The sequence below is a fragment of the Gekko japonicus genome, unplaced genomic scaffold (assembly GCF_001447785.1).
Source record: "Gekko japonicus isolate JY-2015 unplaced genomic scaffold, Gekko_japonicus_V1.1 scaffold698, whole genome shotgun sequence".
Taxonomy (NCBI): domain Eukaryota; kingdom Metazoa; phylum Chordata; class Lepidosauria; order Squamata; family Gekkonidae; genus Gekko; species Gekko japonicus.
Window position 1 is genome coordinate 479,993 of NW_015168069.1, and position 18,711 is coordinate 498,703.

The 18,711-nt window shown below is 49.2% G+C and overlaps 1 protein-coding gene across 1 annotated transcript in view; it reads right to left on the minus strand.

Moving 5' to 3' along the window:
- Positions 1-18,711, minus strand: part of MAP2K5 (mitogen-activated protein kinase kinase 5) — a 236,163-nt gene that overhangs the window by 40,961 nt on the left and 176,491 nt on the right. The window contains exon 19 of the mRNA XM_015414599.1: positions 5,246-5,307. Coding sequence (XP_015270085.1) covers positions 5,246-5,307 — 62 coding nt within the window. The remainder of the gene's footprint in view (positions 1-5,245; positions 5,308-18,711) is intronic.

Below are 18,711 nucleotides of genomic sequence, written 5' to 3' on the forward strand. Positions count from 1 at the left end.
TCTTCAGATGCATGAAGTGTCAGGCTCAATTGGCAGATGTTAATATGCACAAAACACATAAGCAGGAGGAGGGGGGAAGGGGGGTTGTGACACAGAGACCAGAAAGCCCACCATGCACACACTTCCATTCTTGCACTGCAGTTGGGAGTACCCCTGAAAACAGATCTGGTTGGAAGGACAAACAATCCACTCCTGATAGCCAAGGAACTGGCAGACCAAGATGAATGGGCAGATAATTACTCACTGCAGTGAGACAGAGGCTGTCCCCAGCCTCTGCTTAGGCCAAGGCCGAGAGTACCAAAGCCACATACTGATTCCAGCTCAACAGCTCCTGGCTGGAGCTCCCCTTCAAAAAACGTTCCCCCCCCCATTCAGTCTGCGTGCCCAGAATAGAATGTTCCCCCCCAGTGGTTGTTGAACTGAGCCCACACCAACTTGCATTTACCCCGGTGGTCCCCAATGCGTGGTGCCCGTGGGCGCCTGGGCACCCACCAACGCCTGTCCTGGTGTCTGCCAAGTGTTCTTAGAACTAGCAAAACAATAAATCACCGTGTATACATATATACTATAAGTAGATATTTATATATAATGCTTTTAGAAATCAATTGTCAGCAAACTTACAACTATAACATTATAGAATGCGATCTTAGGCTTGGCAGTACATATGAAACACTACAGTATATTCTCAGACAAACGGATTTCTAGTATAAGTCCGTTTACGAATCCTTCTTCAGGTTTCTCGTCTATATTCTTATCTTCAATGGAATAAAATGCTGCAAGCATTATATCACAATGTAAATTCTTATACAGTTTTTTGTACGTTATTCCCTCTGAGGGAAGGCTGGCAAAGGACATTTATTATGTATTAAAACATTCAAATCCCGCCTTTCCTCCTAGTTAAAAAAATAAAACGAAAGTGAATGGGTCCAGGTGGGGCTTTTGCCAATCAGCATCTTCTGGTGGTCCCCGGCCCCTGGGACATCCGTCTCGCTTTGACTAGGGCCAGGGCCTTTTCAGCCCTGGCCTCTACCTGGTGGAATGAGCTCCCATATGAGATCAGGGCCCTACGGGACCTTTTTAGAGTTCTGCAGGGCTTGTAAGATGGATCTCTTCTGCCAGGCTTTTAACTAAGGTGATGGACGTTGGGACCTTTTACAGTTCTGCAGGGCCTGCAAGACGGAGCTCTTCCGCCAGGCTTTTAACCAAGGCGATGGCCGTCCCTCCCTCTTTACTGGGCCTCCCCTCAGCGGGTCAGAACTGCATACCAGAGATAAGGTTTTAATGTCAATGACAACAGCACCGGATGAAGGCCATTGTGGTATTTTACTTGTGTTTTAATTGTGTTAATTTTGTATATATTGTGTTTTTATCAAATCTGATGTAACTCACCCTGAGCCTTGCCATGTGGGGAGGGCGGGATATGAGTCGAATAAAATAAATAACTAAATAAAGTTTCTGATTGGTCACTGGAGAACTGACCGGCTGTGCAGATTTTTAAAAAACGTTGCTTTGGCAGCAGCTGCCACCACCACAGCACAATGGCAGCATTGGCTCTGCCCCCTGCAGCAGCCATTTTGTGGCTGTGCCCACCACGCTGTGTCAGGATTCCAAAGGCACTTGCGGGTTCAAAAAGGCTGGGGATCCCTGACCAAAGAAGAAGAGCTTGGATTTACACCCCACCCGTCACTACCCAGGAGTCTCAGAGCGGCTTATGACCTCCTTTCCCTTCCCCACGACAGACACCCTGTGAGGCTGGTGGGGCTGAGAGAGCTCCTTTGAGAACTGCTCGTGAGAGAACAGCTCTGAGAGAACTTGTGATTGACCCAAGGTCACACCAGCAGCTGCATGTGGAGGAGTGGGGAATAGAACCCGGTCCTCTCGGATTAGATTCTGAGCTTCTAACCACTACACCAAAATGGCTGTCACCGAAGACTCTCCAGCCTGGCCAATGTAAAGAGCTGAAAGTTCTTGTCGGCACAGGCGTAGAAATCACTGTGTTTGAACACACGGTTGAATGAGCCCTTGATGGTCCAAAGGATGCTGTTGGCCACCGAGGGGATGCTGAAGCCAAGGTCTATTCCAGGGCCCAGTCTTTGGGTTCCTCTCTCTGTTAGAAGGTCCGCTATTGCAAGTAAGCAGCGGCTTCAGGCAGGAGGGGGTTCTCTCTGCATTCGTCCCATGGCTGGCATCAGTGTACCCTGAGGTGGGGCAGCCGCTGTGACCCCGGGCCCACTGCTTCTGAGCACCCCCCCTCCACTTGCTCCACCACCATCAGTGCTCCCAGCTGCATGCGCTGCCCGGGAGAAGGAAGTGTGAGCGGGGGGGGGGGCTGGTGGGGGGGCAGAGGAGGGGAGGTCCCCTTAAGACCTCTCTACCCAAGCAACCTCCCCCAGACCTGGAAGCAGCCCTGGCTTGGACAGATCCCTTCCCCATCTTTGTTTACAAACAAGTAGGAACCTGGAAACCCAGGGAGATCCATCTGTCCCCTTCTGTTAACATTAAGAACATCAGAGAGAAGCCAATGTTGGGTCAGGCCAATGGCCCATCCAACACTCGGTGTCACACAGTGACCCAAAATTACCAGGTGCCACCAGGAGGTCCAGCAGTGGGGCCAGGACACTAGAAGCCCTCCCACTCTTGCCCCCCCCCCAAGAATACAGAGCATCACTTGCCCCAGACATAAGAACGTAACAGAGAAGCCAATGTTGGGTCAGGCCAATGGCCCATCCAGTCCAACACTCTGTCACACAGTGGCCAAAAATACCAGGGGCCATCAGGAGGTCCAGCAGTGGGGCCAGGACACCAGAAGCCCTCCCACTCTTGCCTCCCCCAGGTACCAAGAATACAGAGCATCACCTGCCCCAGACTGATTTTATCTATACCTTGTGGCTAAGAGCCACTGATGGACCTCTGCTCCATATGCTTATCCAATTCCCTCTTGAAGACGTCCATGATTGTAGCCGCCGCCACCTCCTGTGGCAGTGAATTCCATGTGTTATAATCACCCTTTGGGTGAAGAAGGACTTCCTTTTATCTGTTGCTGTCCTCTGCCAGCAGGTGAAGACTCTTTTTGCTTTGTTCGGCATTCCCCCCATGAGCGAGTCCTCCTTCCTAAACAATGTTTTTATGTCTAGTAGGTATTTTAACTCTGGTGGGGTTTTTTTAACTCTTTTTTCATTCTTTTAATGATTTGTGTTTGGGAGGGGGAGTTGATTTTAATGGTTTTATAAGGTGATGTTTTTCAAATCATGTTGTACGTTAAAGCTATTAGCTGCTTTGGCGGCCCTTGTCAAGGTAGAAAGGTGGGATATAAATTTTGTAAATAAATAAACGAAAGGGGAAAAAAGAGGAGAGTGAAATCTGAACGGTGCCACCTGTGGATCGGATTCTGCTTGCTACAAAGGAAGAGCATGCGGATTGCACTCACCCCTTGAAAGAGTTGTGGCTGCACTGCGCGTGTGTTCTACCCAGGAGCAAATGCCACGCCAGCTCCGACTTCCACCAGAAACGACACACCCTGTGGATCACTCCCCTAATAACCGTGCGCGGCCCATCCGCGGGCCGCATTCTCGCAAGCTGTTCAAAGCCGCCTTGGCAACACTCTTAATCTGACATTCCAAAGTAGCCGGATCTCGTGGGAGAACAAGGCTATTATCTGCCATCATTCACGCTTCAGCCTGACATCTGTGGACATTTCTATAGAGGTTAGCCCTCCTACTGCCTCAATTAAAAAAATATAAAAACGATACGCTCTCCGATTAATCTCTGGGCACGGACAGAAAGGTGCCGTCCCCTGTACCTCACTTTTCAAGAGCGGGACAGATCGCCAACAATTATGACTGCGGCGTAAAAACCTAATCTACCCGAAAGTGGATCAGTCTTATAATAAACATAAACCTTTGTATTTATTATTTCAATTAACTGGAAAGTCACACTGTTAATTCTTTTATCAGAACGCTGCCCTTTGGGACATTCCCAGGGAAAGGCTCTCTCACATCGGCTTCCAGCCTGCATCGGCTTAGCCTAACGACACAATTCACCCTCGTAGATAACAGTCTTAGGTCACCTTCTCGGAAGTAGGTTCCGCTGACTCTAATAAAAAACTTCTTTTTTGCTTTCAAAGAAAGGTGGGATTAGAACCAAGGAATGATGGGGCACCTTCTAAGGTCCCCGTGTTGAATGTGCACATCAATATATTTTCACACACACGTCATCTTATCAGCACTGTCGGAAACCCAATCCTGCACGGTACTGAGCACTTTTCTTCACTAAGCTTGAGGAAGAAAATGCTTTCTAGCCCTCCCTTCCAAAGGACCAGAGCTTAGTCTGACTAAAAGTGAAAGGACTGGGCAGCCATAATCTGATATCCCTCCAATTACAATACAACCCTCTTCCCCTGTGCTAAATGACTCGAATTTCTCAATTTGATCCAAGTTCTCATTTTGGTAAAAAAAAAAAAGGGGGGGGGAATTGCTCTCTGTTCCCAAAGTTCAATCTTTGTTTTATCACTTTAGTGCTTGCATATTATTATTTTTTTTTTACATAAAACGTGACCTTCAAATAGCTCCTTCCCTGTTCACTATAATAGGCTGCCTATAGATCTTTAACCTTTTGGTGCCCAGGAGATCCCTTCTTTAAAACAGATTCCTTTAAAATTCTTTTCCTCCAATTAATCGGCCTATCAAACAAGGCGGCTTACGTAGAAGCAACCCAACTTGCCCTACGGTACAGTTTAAAAATAACGTGCCCGCCAACACTCAAAGAGGAACCTCATAAAACCAGTTCTAAATGGAACGCCAACAAATCAATCAAGCACGCGGTTTAGCCCGTGCTAAAAGGAGAGATGTTTTTTAAAATATTAAAAATGGCTGAATAATGGCTATAAATATGATTAGCTGTCATTCCTCTTCCAACGATTTAAAATACCACAATAACCAAAACCGAACCCACACATAAGCAAGTTCCTCGAGAATACACCTCGATTCCCCCCCCAATCATTTATTAAAACAAGGGTAGGGGGGTAAAAATCCCCCCTCCGAAGTACTTTTATGACCCTTTGTGTAAATAACGTTTACATAATTTAAACAGTTTGCTCGGCTTTCCCTGGCCCAACTGCCCAAGGCCTCCCAAGTCCCCGGCGTCTCTGGAAGGATACAGAGGAAGCCAGAAGGTCCTGTGGTACTGTGGAGTTAATGGCATGTATCATTTACATCGAGGGCACGGAACGTTTGCAAATGAAGCTTACCATTGAGTGATGAAGTGTACAAACGGCTCGGAGAACTCCCCAACCGGAAGGACAGGCGATTCCTGCAATTGGGTTCGGATTGGGGGGAGAGGAGAAAGGAGGGGGGGGGAGGTCAGGAAGAGAGAAGGAAGGAGAGAGAGAGAGAGGAAAGGGAGACAAAAAAAATCAGAAAGTGTGAGTTCCGTTTTGTCAATTGTGTAGCTGCTTCTAGACGGGAAAACAAGTCATGAGACTGATTTTTTAAAAAAGAGGCTGTGGGGGTGGGGGGACATTCCCCCCCCCCAAAAAAAATGGTAAGGGGTAGTCTCAGGGACGTGTTAAGAATCCTGCATTTAGAAGTAATGAGTGTTATACAATGGGTAAAAAAAAAAAGTGGAAAAAAGACCGAGGGGAGGTAAGAAAGGGACAAGGATAGCCACGGGGCAGAAAAGAAGGTAGGGAGAGTGTAAATGAGAAATTAATGATTATTTAAGTAACACCCAAATGGTCTTGTAATTAACAAAGAGCTAGGAAATTATTCTTGCGCCGACCTTTGCTTCCTGCATCATAGTTGCTATTTATTTACACTTAGCAGTCCCAAATCTTGTTAGATTTAAAGGGGAGAGGTGGGATGGGGCTGGAAAGAGAATGTAAGGGGGGGAATTAGAAAATTGTGAGTGGAGTCCAATTAACGAAAAATCTGTCAAAAAAAAAAGCTGCCTACACACACACACACACACACACACACACACACACACACACAAATGTTTTAAAAATGCAAGAAACGATCACTTCAGGGAGGAGTATTCCATTGGCAAAAGGAGGGATTTGCAAATTGAGGACCTTCCCTCCCCCCTGCACAACCCCCCCCCAAGAATGACAGAGAGATTTGCCAGTGTTTATAGTGTAACTGCTCAGGATGTAATGAAATTGCACTGCGGAGTACTTTAACAGTCATCTCATTAGACCTACAGTTGGAACAAGAGAGCCACGATAAAACAGGAGTCAGCTGCAAATGACTCTCTTCTCATCTATTCTCATTTGCTATAAAAAAAAACCTGCACCTATTTAAATTAACAAAGGAATGACTTATTTTAATCTCGTAGTGCTTTGGAGCGCTTTGGCCATTTGCGAGAGCCATACATCATCCCATACAACCTTCCAGTGCTGCAGGCAAGAAACGCGGGAGCGTGCAGCATTTGGCGGGAGCCAAACAATTTCTCTCGCACACAACTGTGTCAAATGCATGTGTGGCGTTCATTACGGAGGGGTTGCGAGGGAAATAGCTTTGATGTGGTGTTGGGTGGGGTGGGGGGAGAATTTTTTCTTTTTTAGAAAAAAGAAAAAGGAGACGACGGCGATGATGACAGAAGCACCTCCGCAATACCCCGCGTGCACGTCATTATCAATGGCGGCAGGAAAGACGGGGCCGGCGAGCTGCTGACGTGATTAGTAAATATACATATAATTGCGGCAGCCAATTATCAGAAAAATGAGAGTGGTAATTACAAGACAGAAAATTAACTAGAACTCTTATTAAGGCTTTGTTTCCAATTCAAACAATCGGAAATTGCAGCAAAATACAATTAAATCAAAAGTAACTGAAGAGGAAACGGCGACAGTATTCTGAGGGTTCGCGTTTGATGCACAGTTTGTGAATTCTGCTGCGCGGGAAGGGCGGCTTTGAACTAACGCAGATGAACAAGCGGCGGAGGGTACTGCTGGCATTCTGTCGCTCGCCGGCAAAAGGCGTCAACAGGAGACGGTTTCGGTATATAAATGCAACTTCTCAAATAATACAAATATTTCACATACGTTATCAAGATAATACCTGTGTAAAGTAGGCTGATGTATTATGCCAGGCAATTGTGACACTAGCCCAGTGCGGGTTTAGAACTGGCGTCTTGAGGATGCAGCCTAAGCAAGTTCTGTCTGGAGCCCGAAGGAGGGACCTGCAAGATGAGCCACACAGCACCAAAGCTTCCTATTGGACAAAGCCAGTCAGCTGACACTCCACTATAAAAGCTTTGGAGACCCCAGAATGCTCACTCTGCAGCAACTCTGGATGGGGAAGACTACATTCCCTCCACCCCACCCTCACCTTTGTGGGAACTGTCTGAGAAGGGCAGCGTGTTCCTTCAACAACACCAGTTTTGCCAAAGGCCACCCGATCTGTCGACAAGGCAATATCTGAACTTGGGATTTCGCATCGCCGTGGAGGACAAGAGAAACACACAAAAGGGACAACTTTTAAAAAGCATTAGGAACGCCACAGTAGTTTTTCCTAAAGGTCCTACTTTGGCGGGGAGGCTGGGAGATAAGTCGAACAAACAAACAAATAAATAAAATCCCTAGCACACGGCGCTCTCCAAAAAGGAGCATCGCTTCCTTTTGATTCCCCCCTTCTTTTTAAAGGGCTGGGAAGGGACAAGCCCAGAGGTGGACCCAGCCCCGAACCAAGGGGGGGAAAAAGATTCAGACCAAATGGATTTGTATACCCACAGCCTGAGAACAGAGAAGGGTAAGCCGGTGTGTGTGTGTGTGTGGGGGGGGGGCGGCGGTCGCCTGTGTTTTGAGTGATGCCTTTGCCTTGTGAATAATGAACAGTTCAGGAAGGTCAACCCATTACAACGGAAGCTGTTTAATTATTAATTATGCACAATCTATGAGCAAAAGGACAAGTTCAGAATGTTTAATATGTAAGGGGGGGGGGGACGACTCCAACCAGACCCTCGCTTGGCATTTCACGATTAGCACTCGTCAGCAAGGAGCTCAAGCAGAACCGGAAAAGCTGAGTGGCGGAAAATCCCAGTCAGGGGAGAAGATGGGAGCCGGGACGGCCTTGTGAGCCACCTCCCTGATATTGCCCCTGCAGAAGTGGATAGCCCTCCAGGGTAGAGAACTAGGCCCTTTGACCAAAGCTGATGAGAGTAGTAGTCAAGCGGTCACCTGGTGGCAGCGGCAGCAGCAATCCTGTCGGGGGCACTCCGAAATCCCTTGGAATGCTGTGCTCGGACCACGAGTGATTCCCCAGAAACCCGATTTTTCTTTTTCATTATTCCCGTTAGTTACACCTTGCCTTTCTCCCCAGCTGACACTGGTCTCCTCCATTTTTTTCTCACAACAACCCTATGAGATAAGTTAGGTTGAGAGTGTAAGACTGGGCCAAATATTTCTCTATATCCACAACCTACACTTTTCAATAGCTAATAAATAACCCATTGATTTAAGAGTCTCGGGAAGATGCAGGGATTGAAATGATCAGGCCAGATAACCCACTCAACTGATACTGAGCAGGTCAGATACTTCAGGATGGTCTCACGGGCTAATTATTTCCCCCCCTATGGCATCCCTAGAATTTATTGAGAAATGATCCCTAGAATAGGCTTGCTAAGTCCCCCCGGAGGGCGGGGAAACCCCCGCCCCAGAGGCCCGTTCCCCACCGCTGGTGGATCGGGCCCCAGGGGAAACCCCACCCCGACGTGTGCGTCACCCGGAAGTAACGCGATCACGCCGGACACACTGGGGGCGGGGCCACGGTCATCCGAGGGAAAACTCTATGGTTTTCCCTCAGATGGTCGTGGCCCCGCCCCCAGCGTGCCCGGCGTCGTCACGTCACTTCCAGGTGATGTGTGTGCGGCACGCATGCACGCTTTAGACGCCGGACGGGAGTCCCCCGCTCTGGAGGAATTTACACTTGGCAACCCTACCCTAGAATCTACTGAGAAATTATGGAAGAGTGCCGTTCAGACTACACAAGACCTTTGGTAAGGGTTCAGCAAAACCCAGGGCAAAACCCAGCACCCTTCCAGTGGCTGAACCAGAGGAAAGGGAAGGGCACAGAGAGAAGGATGGCTACAGCAAAGGGACTCGAGAGATAAGAACGCAAGAGCAGTCGTATCTGATCATGAAACGTTACCAAAAACATGTCTAATACCACTACCATTCAAACCTGAAATGTTTTTGCTTAATATTATGCCGGATGTAAAAGATAAGAAAGTTAAGCACTTAATTATACATATGGTTACGGCGGCAAGAATTCTTTATGCTAAGTACTGCAAGAAATCAGATATACCAACAGAAAATGAACTTTTGCCAAAAAATTTTGCAAAAATGACCCCTGAGTAAAATTATTTGCTGACAAGGGACTCCAGAGCAGCGTTCCCTCTGAGCTGAGTTAGTGTGAGCTAGCTCACAGTTCTTTAGCCTCCGGCTCACACATTTTTGTCTTGGCTCAGGAGGGAGGGCTCCAGAGCAAACTGATTGATGCAGTAGCCAAATCGCCCACTCACAACTTTAACGCCGGTAACCCACAAAGTAGAATTTTTGGTCACAAGACTCCACAGCTAAGAGGGAGCATTGCTCCAGAGCTCTTGTCTCCAGGTCTACATGTGCCCTAACATCCAACTCTTACTACAGTCATGCCAGAAAGACCAAATGGGTTCTATTCTATCCACCAAGCACTCTGACACCATCTCCATTCATGCACTGGGACACAGAGACGTGCCGGAACCCTGTCAAGGTGTCGTTAAGAGAGATTTGCACTTCATTTCTTTGGGGAATGATTGTACTGGTGCTTGGCCTGCAAAAGCTGTCTACCTTTGCGGAACACCTTTCCAGAGCAAAGTGCCTCCTGCTGCAGAAGCCTTGTACAGAGCAGAGGATTCTGGGCCATGTTTGAGGCCCATGTTCAGTTCACATTGAACACTGGCCAGACCTTGCCTGTTGCTTGGGCCAACCAAGAGGACGGGCCTTGACATGCTGGAGACTCTCCTACATTAGGGATAGACACGGACCTAAAAAAACACCAGTTTGATTTGGGGTGGCCCCCGATCCGAACCCCGAACCGAACCAAGCCGGAAGGCCCCCACGTGAACTGAGCCGGTTCAGTTCCCCCTTTACAAAGGTGTGTGTGTGGGATTGTCCAGGAAGGGTTAAATCGCTTGCAGTCATTTCACCAGTCCGTTTCGCTTCCCTCCGCTTCGAAGCCCCGAACAGCCGAACCAAACCGGACCAAAGTCCGGTAAATGTTCGGGGAAGGCGCCTTCCCCGAACATCGGTTTGGGGGCTCCAAACCTGCACAAGTTCATGTTGAATTTTGGCTCGTGAGCCAGTTCGTGCCCATCGCTATCCTGCACCTGTTCCATATGTTTCCTTCCCAAGAGGCCTGCCTGCCATTACTGATCTTCTGAGAAAATATTAAAAATGTGACAGAGCTAGACTGTCCAGTACCACCTTAGAGACCAACAAGATTTTGAAAGTCACTGACTCTCAAAAGCTCATACCGCCAAATTCTTGTTGGCCTCCAGGGTGCCACTAGAGCACTCCTACTGCAAACCAACAATGGCTGCCCTCCCGAAAAAAATGTAACAGACGACTCCTGCCTGTCTCGCCAATCAAAGAAGCGCATGTGGTGGGTATACAAGAGACGGCCTTTTCAGTGGCAGCCGCACAGTTTTGGTGCAGCCTTCCCGGGGCATGTGTGTGTGCGCACCTGGCCCCCTCACGTTCGACCTTCAGGAGACAGTTGAAGATGGGTTTATTTAGGACTGTGTTTGGTTAGCAGTGTTTGGAGCTGCGGTGGCTCAAGTGGTTAAGATGCTGAACTGCAGCCTGTGGAAGGTCGGTAGTTCAGCAGTTCGAGACCTGGGTGCCGCATGACGGAGTGAGCTCCCGTCTCTAGTTCCAGCTCCTGCCAACCTAGCAGTTCAAAAGCAAGAACTTGCAAGTAAATAAATAGGTAGCACTTCAGTGGGAAGGTCACAGCGTTCCGTGCGCCTTGGTGTCTAGTCATGCCGGCCACATGACCACGGACACGTCTTCGGACAGCGCTGGCTCTTCGGCTTTGAAACGGAGATGAGCACCGCAACCCTAGAGTCGGACTCGACTGGCTTTCGAGCAAGGGACGCCTTTACCTTTTACCTTGGTTAGCAGTAGAGACTTTAGATTTTGTTTTTATGTTCTGAATGTATTTTATGTGATGGATTTTTTTTTAAATCTACGTCTGTGAGCCGCCTTGGGTTCTGTAAGGAAGAAAGGCGGCAGATAAATGTTTTAAATAAATAAATGACTGAAGAATGACTGGTAAGCTTCCGAAGAATCTCAGGGTGTGCTGAAACAGGTTACGAGCACAGGACTATTCTTGGACCAATGAGTGCTGCAGCCCTCTCTCTTGCAAAGAATCCTATTTCTGTCAGGTTTTTCCCCCTTGCAGCAGAAAGCATGGAGGCATTTTGCACAGTTCCTCTCTCCCGGCTTTAAATAGCCAAGGCACGAGGCACCATCAGTACCTGGCTCTACCAGAGGGACTTTGCTGGAAAAACTGAACCCATTTATTGTTCCCCCGCACCCCTCTGTAAAAGCCCCGTGCATTCTTATTGCTTTCTTCATAAAACACTGCCGCAAATAATCAAGCGTGACCGTTGACACCCGCAAGATTGAGTTTTTAGGAACCATTAAATGAGTTTGGCCTCTTGGGGGAAGGTTTGTTTCTCAGGTTGGTCTAAAGGTAATTATTCAGCTATTCCTACCTGTGGTTTTACCTTGTCCCCATATAGCCTTTGAATCATGCACACGGGTAAGGTCACAGTTTCTGGCTCCAGTAAAGAGAACATTTCCGGCAGGGCAGAAGCAATGATGGATAGATACACATTCTGACACTTGACTCTCTTCGGTACGTATACGTTTAACATCAGGGGGACGGAAATGTACACTGCACTCTCTGTCATACCTCTCTCTCCCCCCTAAAAAACAAGTTAAATGTTTTTCGAAAATGCACCCCTCCAAATGTTGAAGTGGCGGTTTTAACTTGTGACCAAAACGAGGCCGAGGAGTGGTAGCTGCTCCAGTCCAGTCCAGTGCAACGGGCAGCAATCTTCAGACCTCCCCCCAAAACTTTGGTTAAATTTAAAATGGTCTGGGTACCGATTACAAACTATCTCTCAGAAAAGGAGGAGATTCCAATGCTACGTATAACCTTTTAAGATAGATATCGTATACGTTATTGTATTTGACTATTTATAGCATCATAGAATGTTAGAGTTGGAAGGGACCTTGCAGGTCATCTAGTCCAACCCCCGGCACTCTGCAGGAGCAGAGCCGAAAGACAGCCCTACAACATACCCGAAAGATGGTTGTCCAGCCTCCGCTTGAAAACGTCCAGCGAAGGAGCATCCGCCACCTCCCGAGGCAGTCTGTTCCACTGCTTAACCACTCTTACAGTTAGGAAGTTTCTCCTGATATTTAGCCGGTAATGACTCCCTTGTCATTTCCAAACCCATTAGATCTAGTCTTGCAATCCGGAGCAAGAGAGAAGAGATCCGCTCCATCTTCTACATGGCAGCCCTTCAGATACTTGAAGACTGCAATCATGTCCCCTCTAAGCCTTCTCCTTCCCAGGCTAAACAGACCCAACTCTTTCAGCCTTTCCTCAGAAGACTATTTTTAGAAATTTGTTTCTTAATATTAATATCTTTCTTATGTCGATAGTATTCAGATCTGATGTATATAGTTTACCCTATTTGTTCTGATGTTTAGATAAAAATATATATTTTTAAAAAAGGGCCCCTGGTTGCGTCTGCTTTACATCACTTTTGCTTCTAGAAAATCCGCAGATGAAGGTAACACTTTTCAGCTTTCTCACTCTTGGAACAACTCAGATGGGTTGCCAGCAGGCAGAGCGTCGCTGTTACACAAATAGCGGCCTCCCCCCCACTGCTGCGAAGAAGCGCATTTGCCTCCAAGGGGGCTGGATGGCAAAACACCAAAGAATTAGCACTGGCAAACGCTACTGGTTCCGATGGAGATCAGGTGGAGACTCTCAGGCCTCCCAGTCTTTGTGTCACGTTCAGCCCAGACTGGACCAGGCTCGGGATTTAAGAGTTCCTCGCTCTTTAAAGTCATCTAGGGAAACACTGGCCCTGCTATGGATGGCTAGCCCTGCCTCGTCAGATCTCAGAATCCACGCCAGGTCACTGTGGTTAGTTACTTGCAGGGGTCATTTCCTGCAGGAGCGCACAGGAGCGGAGCTCCGGCAGGAAAGAGCCCAGGGGGTGGGCACATGCAACAAGCCCCACCCCCTGCTCCCAGCAGCCCTCAGTCAGAGCAAGAAGCAGCCAGGTAAGCTGCAGAGCCTCCCCCCACCACCACCATAGCAACCCAAAACAGTCCAGTGGCACCACCTTTAAGACCAAGTTTTATTTAGGTACAAGCTCTCCCTCCTCTGCAAGGACAGCTCTGCACGTTCCCCCCCTCCAATAGCTAGCAATCCAAAATAGTCCAGTGGAGCCTGAGCGGTGGGTGTTGCCTTCTGACACACTTCCGGTGACGTCAGGGGTGTGTGGCCTATGCAAATGAGTTATGCTAATGAGTTATGCTAATGAGCTGCTGCACCTCTTTTTCTACGAAATGACCCCTGGTTACTTGGATGGGAGACCCACCCAGGAAGTCCAGAGTTGCCCTGTGGAGACAGCAACAGCAAACCACTTCTGTTCATCTCTTGACTGGAATACCACATGGGGTCGCCGTAAGACGGCCGCGACTTTACGGCACTTTCCACCACGGTTCAAGCCCAGCCCAGTCTCATTAGACCTTGGAAGCTAGGGTCGGCTCTAGTTAGTGCTTGCATGGGAGACCACCAAGGAAGTCCGGGGCTGCTATGAAGAGGAAGGCAACGGCAAACCACCTCTGAGTGTCTATGTGCCTTGAAGACCCTACGGGGGTTACCCATACACAGAAAGCGTCACTGCTAGGAAGGAGGGGGTCAGGAACATAGACCAGGGGAATTGACAGAAGAGGGAGAGGAGCATAGGAACATAAGAGAGAAGCCGATGTTGGCTCAGGCCAGTGGCCCATCCAGTCCAACACTCTGTGTCACACAGTGGCCAAAAATACCAGGTGCCATCAGGAGGTCCATCAGTGGGGCCAGGACACTAAAAGCCCCCCCACTGTCCCCCCCCCCAAGCACCAAGAATACAGAGCATCACTTGCCCCAGACTGAGAGTTCCTATAAGAACATAAGAGAAGCCAATGTTGGATCAGGCCAGTGGCCCATCCAGTCCAACACTCTGTGTCACACAGTGGCCAAAAACACCATCAGGTCCAGCAGTGGGGCCAGGACACTAGAAGCTCTCCCACTGTTGCCCCCCCTCAAGCACCAAGAATACAGAGCATCAGTTGCCCCAAACTGAGAGTTCCTATCTATACCTTGTGGCTAAGAGCCTCTGATGGATCTCTACTCCACATTTTTATCCAGTTCCCTCTTGAAGCTGTCCATGTTTCAAGCCGCCACTACCAGGAAGCAGGGAAGAGAACTGAAGCCCCCCCCCCCGGTCTACGAAACTGGTTACCCTGCCACTCCCAGCCGCTTCAGACAGCTGAGCTCTTACGCAAATGCCCAATTTGCCCATTCCGCCTTCACCTTGGTGGTCCAAGACAGCAGTGGAATGTTCCTAAATTCAGGGAGGATACGATCACCACGGCACCAAGCTGGGAAACGTGCAGCTATCACGGGGGCTCGCGGGGAGACTCGCCACACAGAAAGAGCTGCCAACTGAAGGAGAGGGGAGCAACTGCTCCCCCCCCCGGCATGTTCAAGGACCTCCCCAGCCCTGAATTGCTCTCATGAAGTTGCCACAGAAGGGAAGCATTTGGCCTGAGATCATCAGTCTTAGAACACTAAACACTTGTAATAGCTAACGCTCGCGTTATCGCGAAAGGCACCGAAAACAACAGCAGCTGCACCATACTGGAGAGCAAACAGCCCTTCTCTCATGAGGTCCTTATTTAGAAAGAGACACACACATTAGCACAATAAGTGGGGACTATTATTCTCCCCCAACAGGGCTGCATCTTAAAAAGAGCCAAGGGAGGGGAGCAGAAAGAGAATGAAGCCGGGGAAGGCGGCGGTGGGGGAAACAAAACAAGGCAGCTATTGAGCCAACAGGCGCAGGGGAAAGCGGTAGGGCACCCACCAGGGCCTGGCGAGGAGCGGAAATCATCTTCTGCGGAAAGCGGGGAGTCGGGAAACCAGCGTGACGTTCATTGCCCCATTCTGCACAGAACGGAGGCTCAGAGAGCAGGTGGCGATTTTTTAGAACTCACCCACTTCCTCAAGGAAAAAACACCAAAAACAACAACAATCCCAAAACACCAAGCTTATAGTCCTCATGTACTGTTTGTTGTTTTTGTTGTTTCCTGATTTTAATCTGTATTTTTTAAATGTTTTTATCTGTATTTTTTTTTTACGTTTTAATCTGTTGTAAATTGCCCACAGCCCTGTGTCCTCAAGGATTGGGTGATTCAGAAATCTAAATGATGATGATGATGATAATGGATGGGGAGACGAGCTTGAGTCCATGAGTGGCAGGTCCAATCTAATTTATCTGTCGGCACTTCAGCAGTAAATAATGATCGATAACACGGGGTCATTTCCTGCGGGACCGCACAGGAGCAGAGCTCTGGCAGTAAAGAGCCCAGGGGGCGGGTACATGCAGCAAGCCCCGCCCCCTGCTCCCAGCAGCCCTCAGTCGGGCCACAAGGAGCAAGAAGCAACCAGGTAAGTTGCAGAGCCCCCCCCCCTCCAGGTACAAGCTCTCCTTCCTCTGTGAGGGCAGATCTGCACGTTCCCCCCCCCCCATAGCTAGCAATCCAAAACAGTCCAGTGGCACCTTTAAGACCAAGTTTTATTCAGGTACAAGCTCTCCCTCCTCTGTGAGGACGGATCTGCACGCCCCCACCCCCAATACCTAGCAATCCAAAACACTCCAGTGGAGTCTGAGCAGTGGGTGTTGCCTTCTGACACACTTCCGGTGATGTCAGGGGGTGTGGCCTATGCAAACAAGTTTGTGGGGACACAAAACGAAACCTGCGGGGTTCGGATAAAATGCACAGGATAAAAAGCTAGTGTAGCACAGTGGTCAGAGTGCCAGGCTAGGATCTGGGAGATCCAGGTTCGAAGCCTCATGATGCCGTGGAAGCTCATTAAATATAGGGGAGGGGCTGTGGCTCACTGGCAGACCCTCTTTGGCATGCAGAAAGTCCCAGGTTCAATCCCCGGCACCTCCAGTTAAAAGGATCAGGTTGGAGGTGATGTGAAAGACCTCTGCCTGAGACCTTGGAGAGCTGTAAAGAGGGGCTGTGGCCCAGTGGTAGAGCAACTGCTTGGCATGTAGAAGGTCCCAGGTTCAATCCCCACTATCTCCAGCCAGAAAGAACCAGGCAAGTAGGTGATGTGAAAATCCTTTCTCTGCCTGAGACCCCTGGAGAGCTGTAAAGAGGGACTGTGGCTCAGTGGTAGAGCAACTGCTTGGCATGTAGAAGGTCCCAGGTTCAATCCCCGCTATCTCCAGCCAGAAAGGACCAGGCAAGTAGGTGATGTGAAAAGCCTTTCTCTGCCTGAGACCCCTGGAGAGCTGTAAAGAGGGACTGTGGCTCAGTGGTAGAGCAACTGCTTGGCATGCAGAAGGTCCCAGGTTCAATCCCCGCTATCTCCAGCCAGAAAGGACCAGGCACAGGCAGGAGGTGATGTGAAAGACCTCTGCCTGAGACCCTGGGGAGCCACTGCCAGTCTGAGTAGACACTACTGACCTTAATGGACCGACAATCTGATTCAGTAGAAGGCAGCTTGAGGTGTTCATGTGACTTTGGGCCAATCTCACACACACACCAGCTGCCTCCTGTTAGCCCCCAGACGTCCACTGAGAGTTGGAGCAAGCAGACGGGCCCCGCTCCCGGCACAGTCGCTGGTTCGTCTGCATGGGTGACCCTGCAGAGGAAGTAGCTGTGAGAACTCCCCCCTCCCTGTGATCAGCGACCCTGGCTCTAGAACGTGGCTGATCATGGAGAAGAAGAGTTCGCTGGCTGACCCCTGCAGACAGCCATGTGATCATCGGAGGGTAGAGCCGCCACCCGCGTGCCCGCCGTCCCTCCGTGTGCAGTGGGGCTAGGGTTGTTGCGAGGATAAAAGGGAGAAGCTGCTGCTTTGGGGCTCCACTGGGGAGAAAGGCAGGGTATAGAAATGGATAAAGCAGGATATATAAATGAATAAACCCTAACCCTGAGAAAGAAGAGTCGCTTGGCAAACAGCCTGGTGAAAGAGGGAGCAAGATTAAACCTAAATTTTATGGTCAGGGACAATGCTCCCTCTAAGCTGTGGAGTCTTGTGAGCAAAAATTCTACTTTTGCTCTGGCATTAACGTTGTGAGCCGGCAATTTGGCTACTGCATAAATTAGTTTGCTCTGGAGCAGTGTTCCCTCTAAGCTGAGTTAGCATGAGCTGGTTCACAGTTTTTTTGCCTCCAGCTCACACATTTTTGTCTCTGCTCAGAAAGGAGGGCTCCAGAGCCAACTAATTTATGCAGCAGCCAAATCGCTCGCTCACAACTTTAATGCCAGGAGCTCACAGATTCGAATTTTTGCTCACAGGACTCCAGTGCTTAGAGGGAACATTGCTCTGGAGCCATCCTTCCTGAGCGAAGACAAAAATGTGTGAGCTGGAAGGTAAAAAACCGGGAGCTAGCTCACACTAACTCAGCTTAGAGGGAACACCGGTCAGGGACCTACCTACTTTCCCCCACATGTTCCCCAGAGAGCACTAGAGTCAGGCTTGCAAAGTTGCCTGGCCCTCCCCTGGCCCTAGGGACGCCAGGCTAGGTATCAACCAGGAACAGGGCTTTTCCTGTGGAAGCACCAACTTGGTGGAATGAGCTTCCAGAAGAGACCGGGGCCCTGCGGGACCTTTCACAGTTCTGCAGGGCCGCGAAAACGGAGCTCTTCCGCCAAGGCATTTAGGTAAGGAGCTGCGTTCCGTCACCTATGCCCTGTGCCAACACCGGTTCTGGTCTGGGCCCGCCGATAGTGGATCCCACCGCTGAATGTATGTCTTCAGGTGCCCTTTAACCGCAGCTTTACCACCATCGCTATGCCAACTGGTTTTGATAACGATGTTGTGTATTTTATATTGATATTTATACTCTCGTTTTATCTACTGCTTCCTTATGTGAGCTGCCCTGAGCCTGCCTCGGCGGGGAGGGCGGGGTAAAAGAATCAAATAAATAAATTAATAAGTAAATAAAATAAACCCCGGTGCGGATGTGCGGGTGCACAGGCATCAAATACCTCTGAACAGGGCTATTTTTGGGCAGGAACGCACAGGAACGGAGTTCCGGCTGGCTCCTGAGTTGGCCACGCCCAGCAGGAACTCATTAGCATAATAGGCCACACCCAACAGCAGAAACTCATTAGCATATTAGGCCACACCCTGAGATAGCAGCTTATTAGCATATCAGGTTACACCCCCACGTTACCAGAAGTGTGGTCATCCAGCCACACCCACCTTTTGCTTCTTATGCTATTTACCTTGTTTGTTGTCAATCCCCAGGGCCTTTTTTTGTAGCAGGAACCCTTTGCATGTTAGGCCACACACCCCTAATGTAGCCAATCCGAATGAGTTTCTGCTGTTGGGTGTGGCCTATTATGCTAATGAGTTC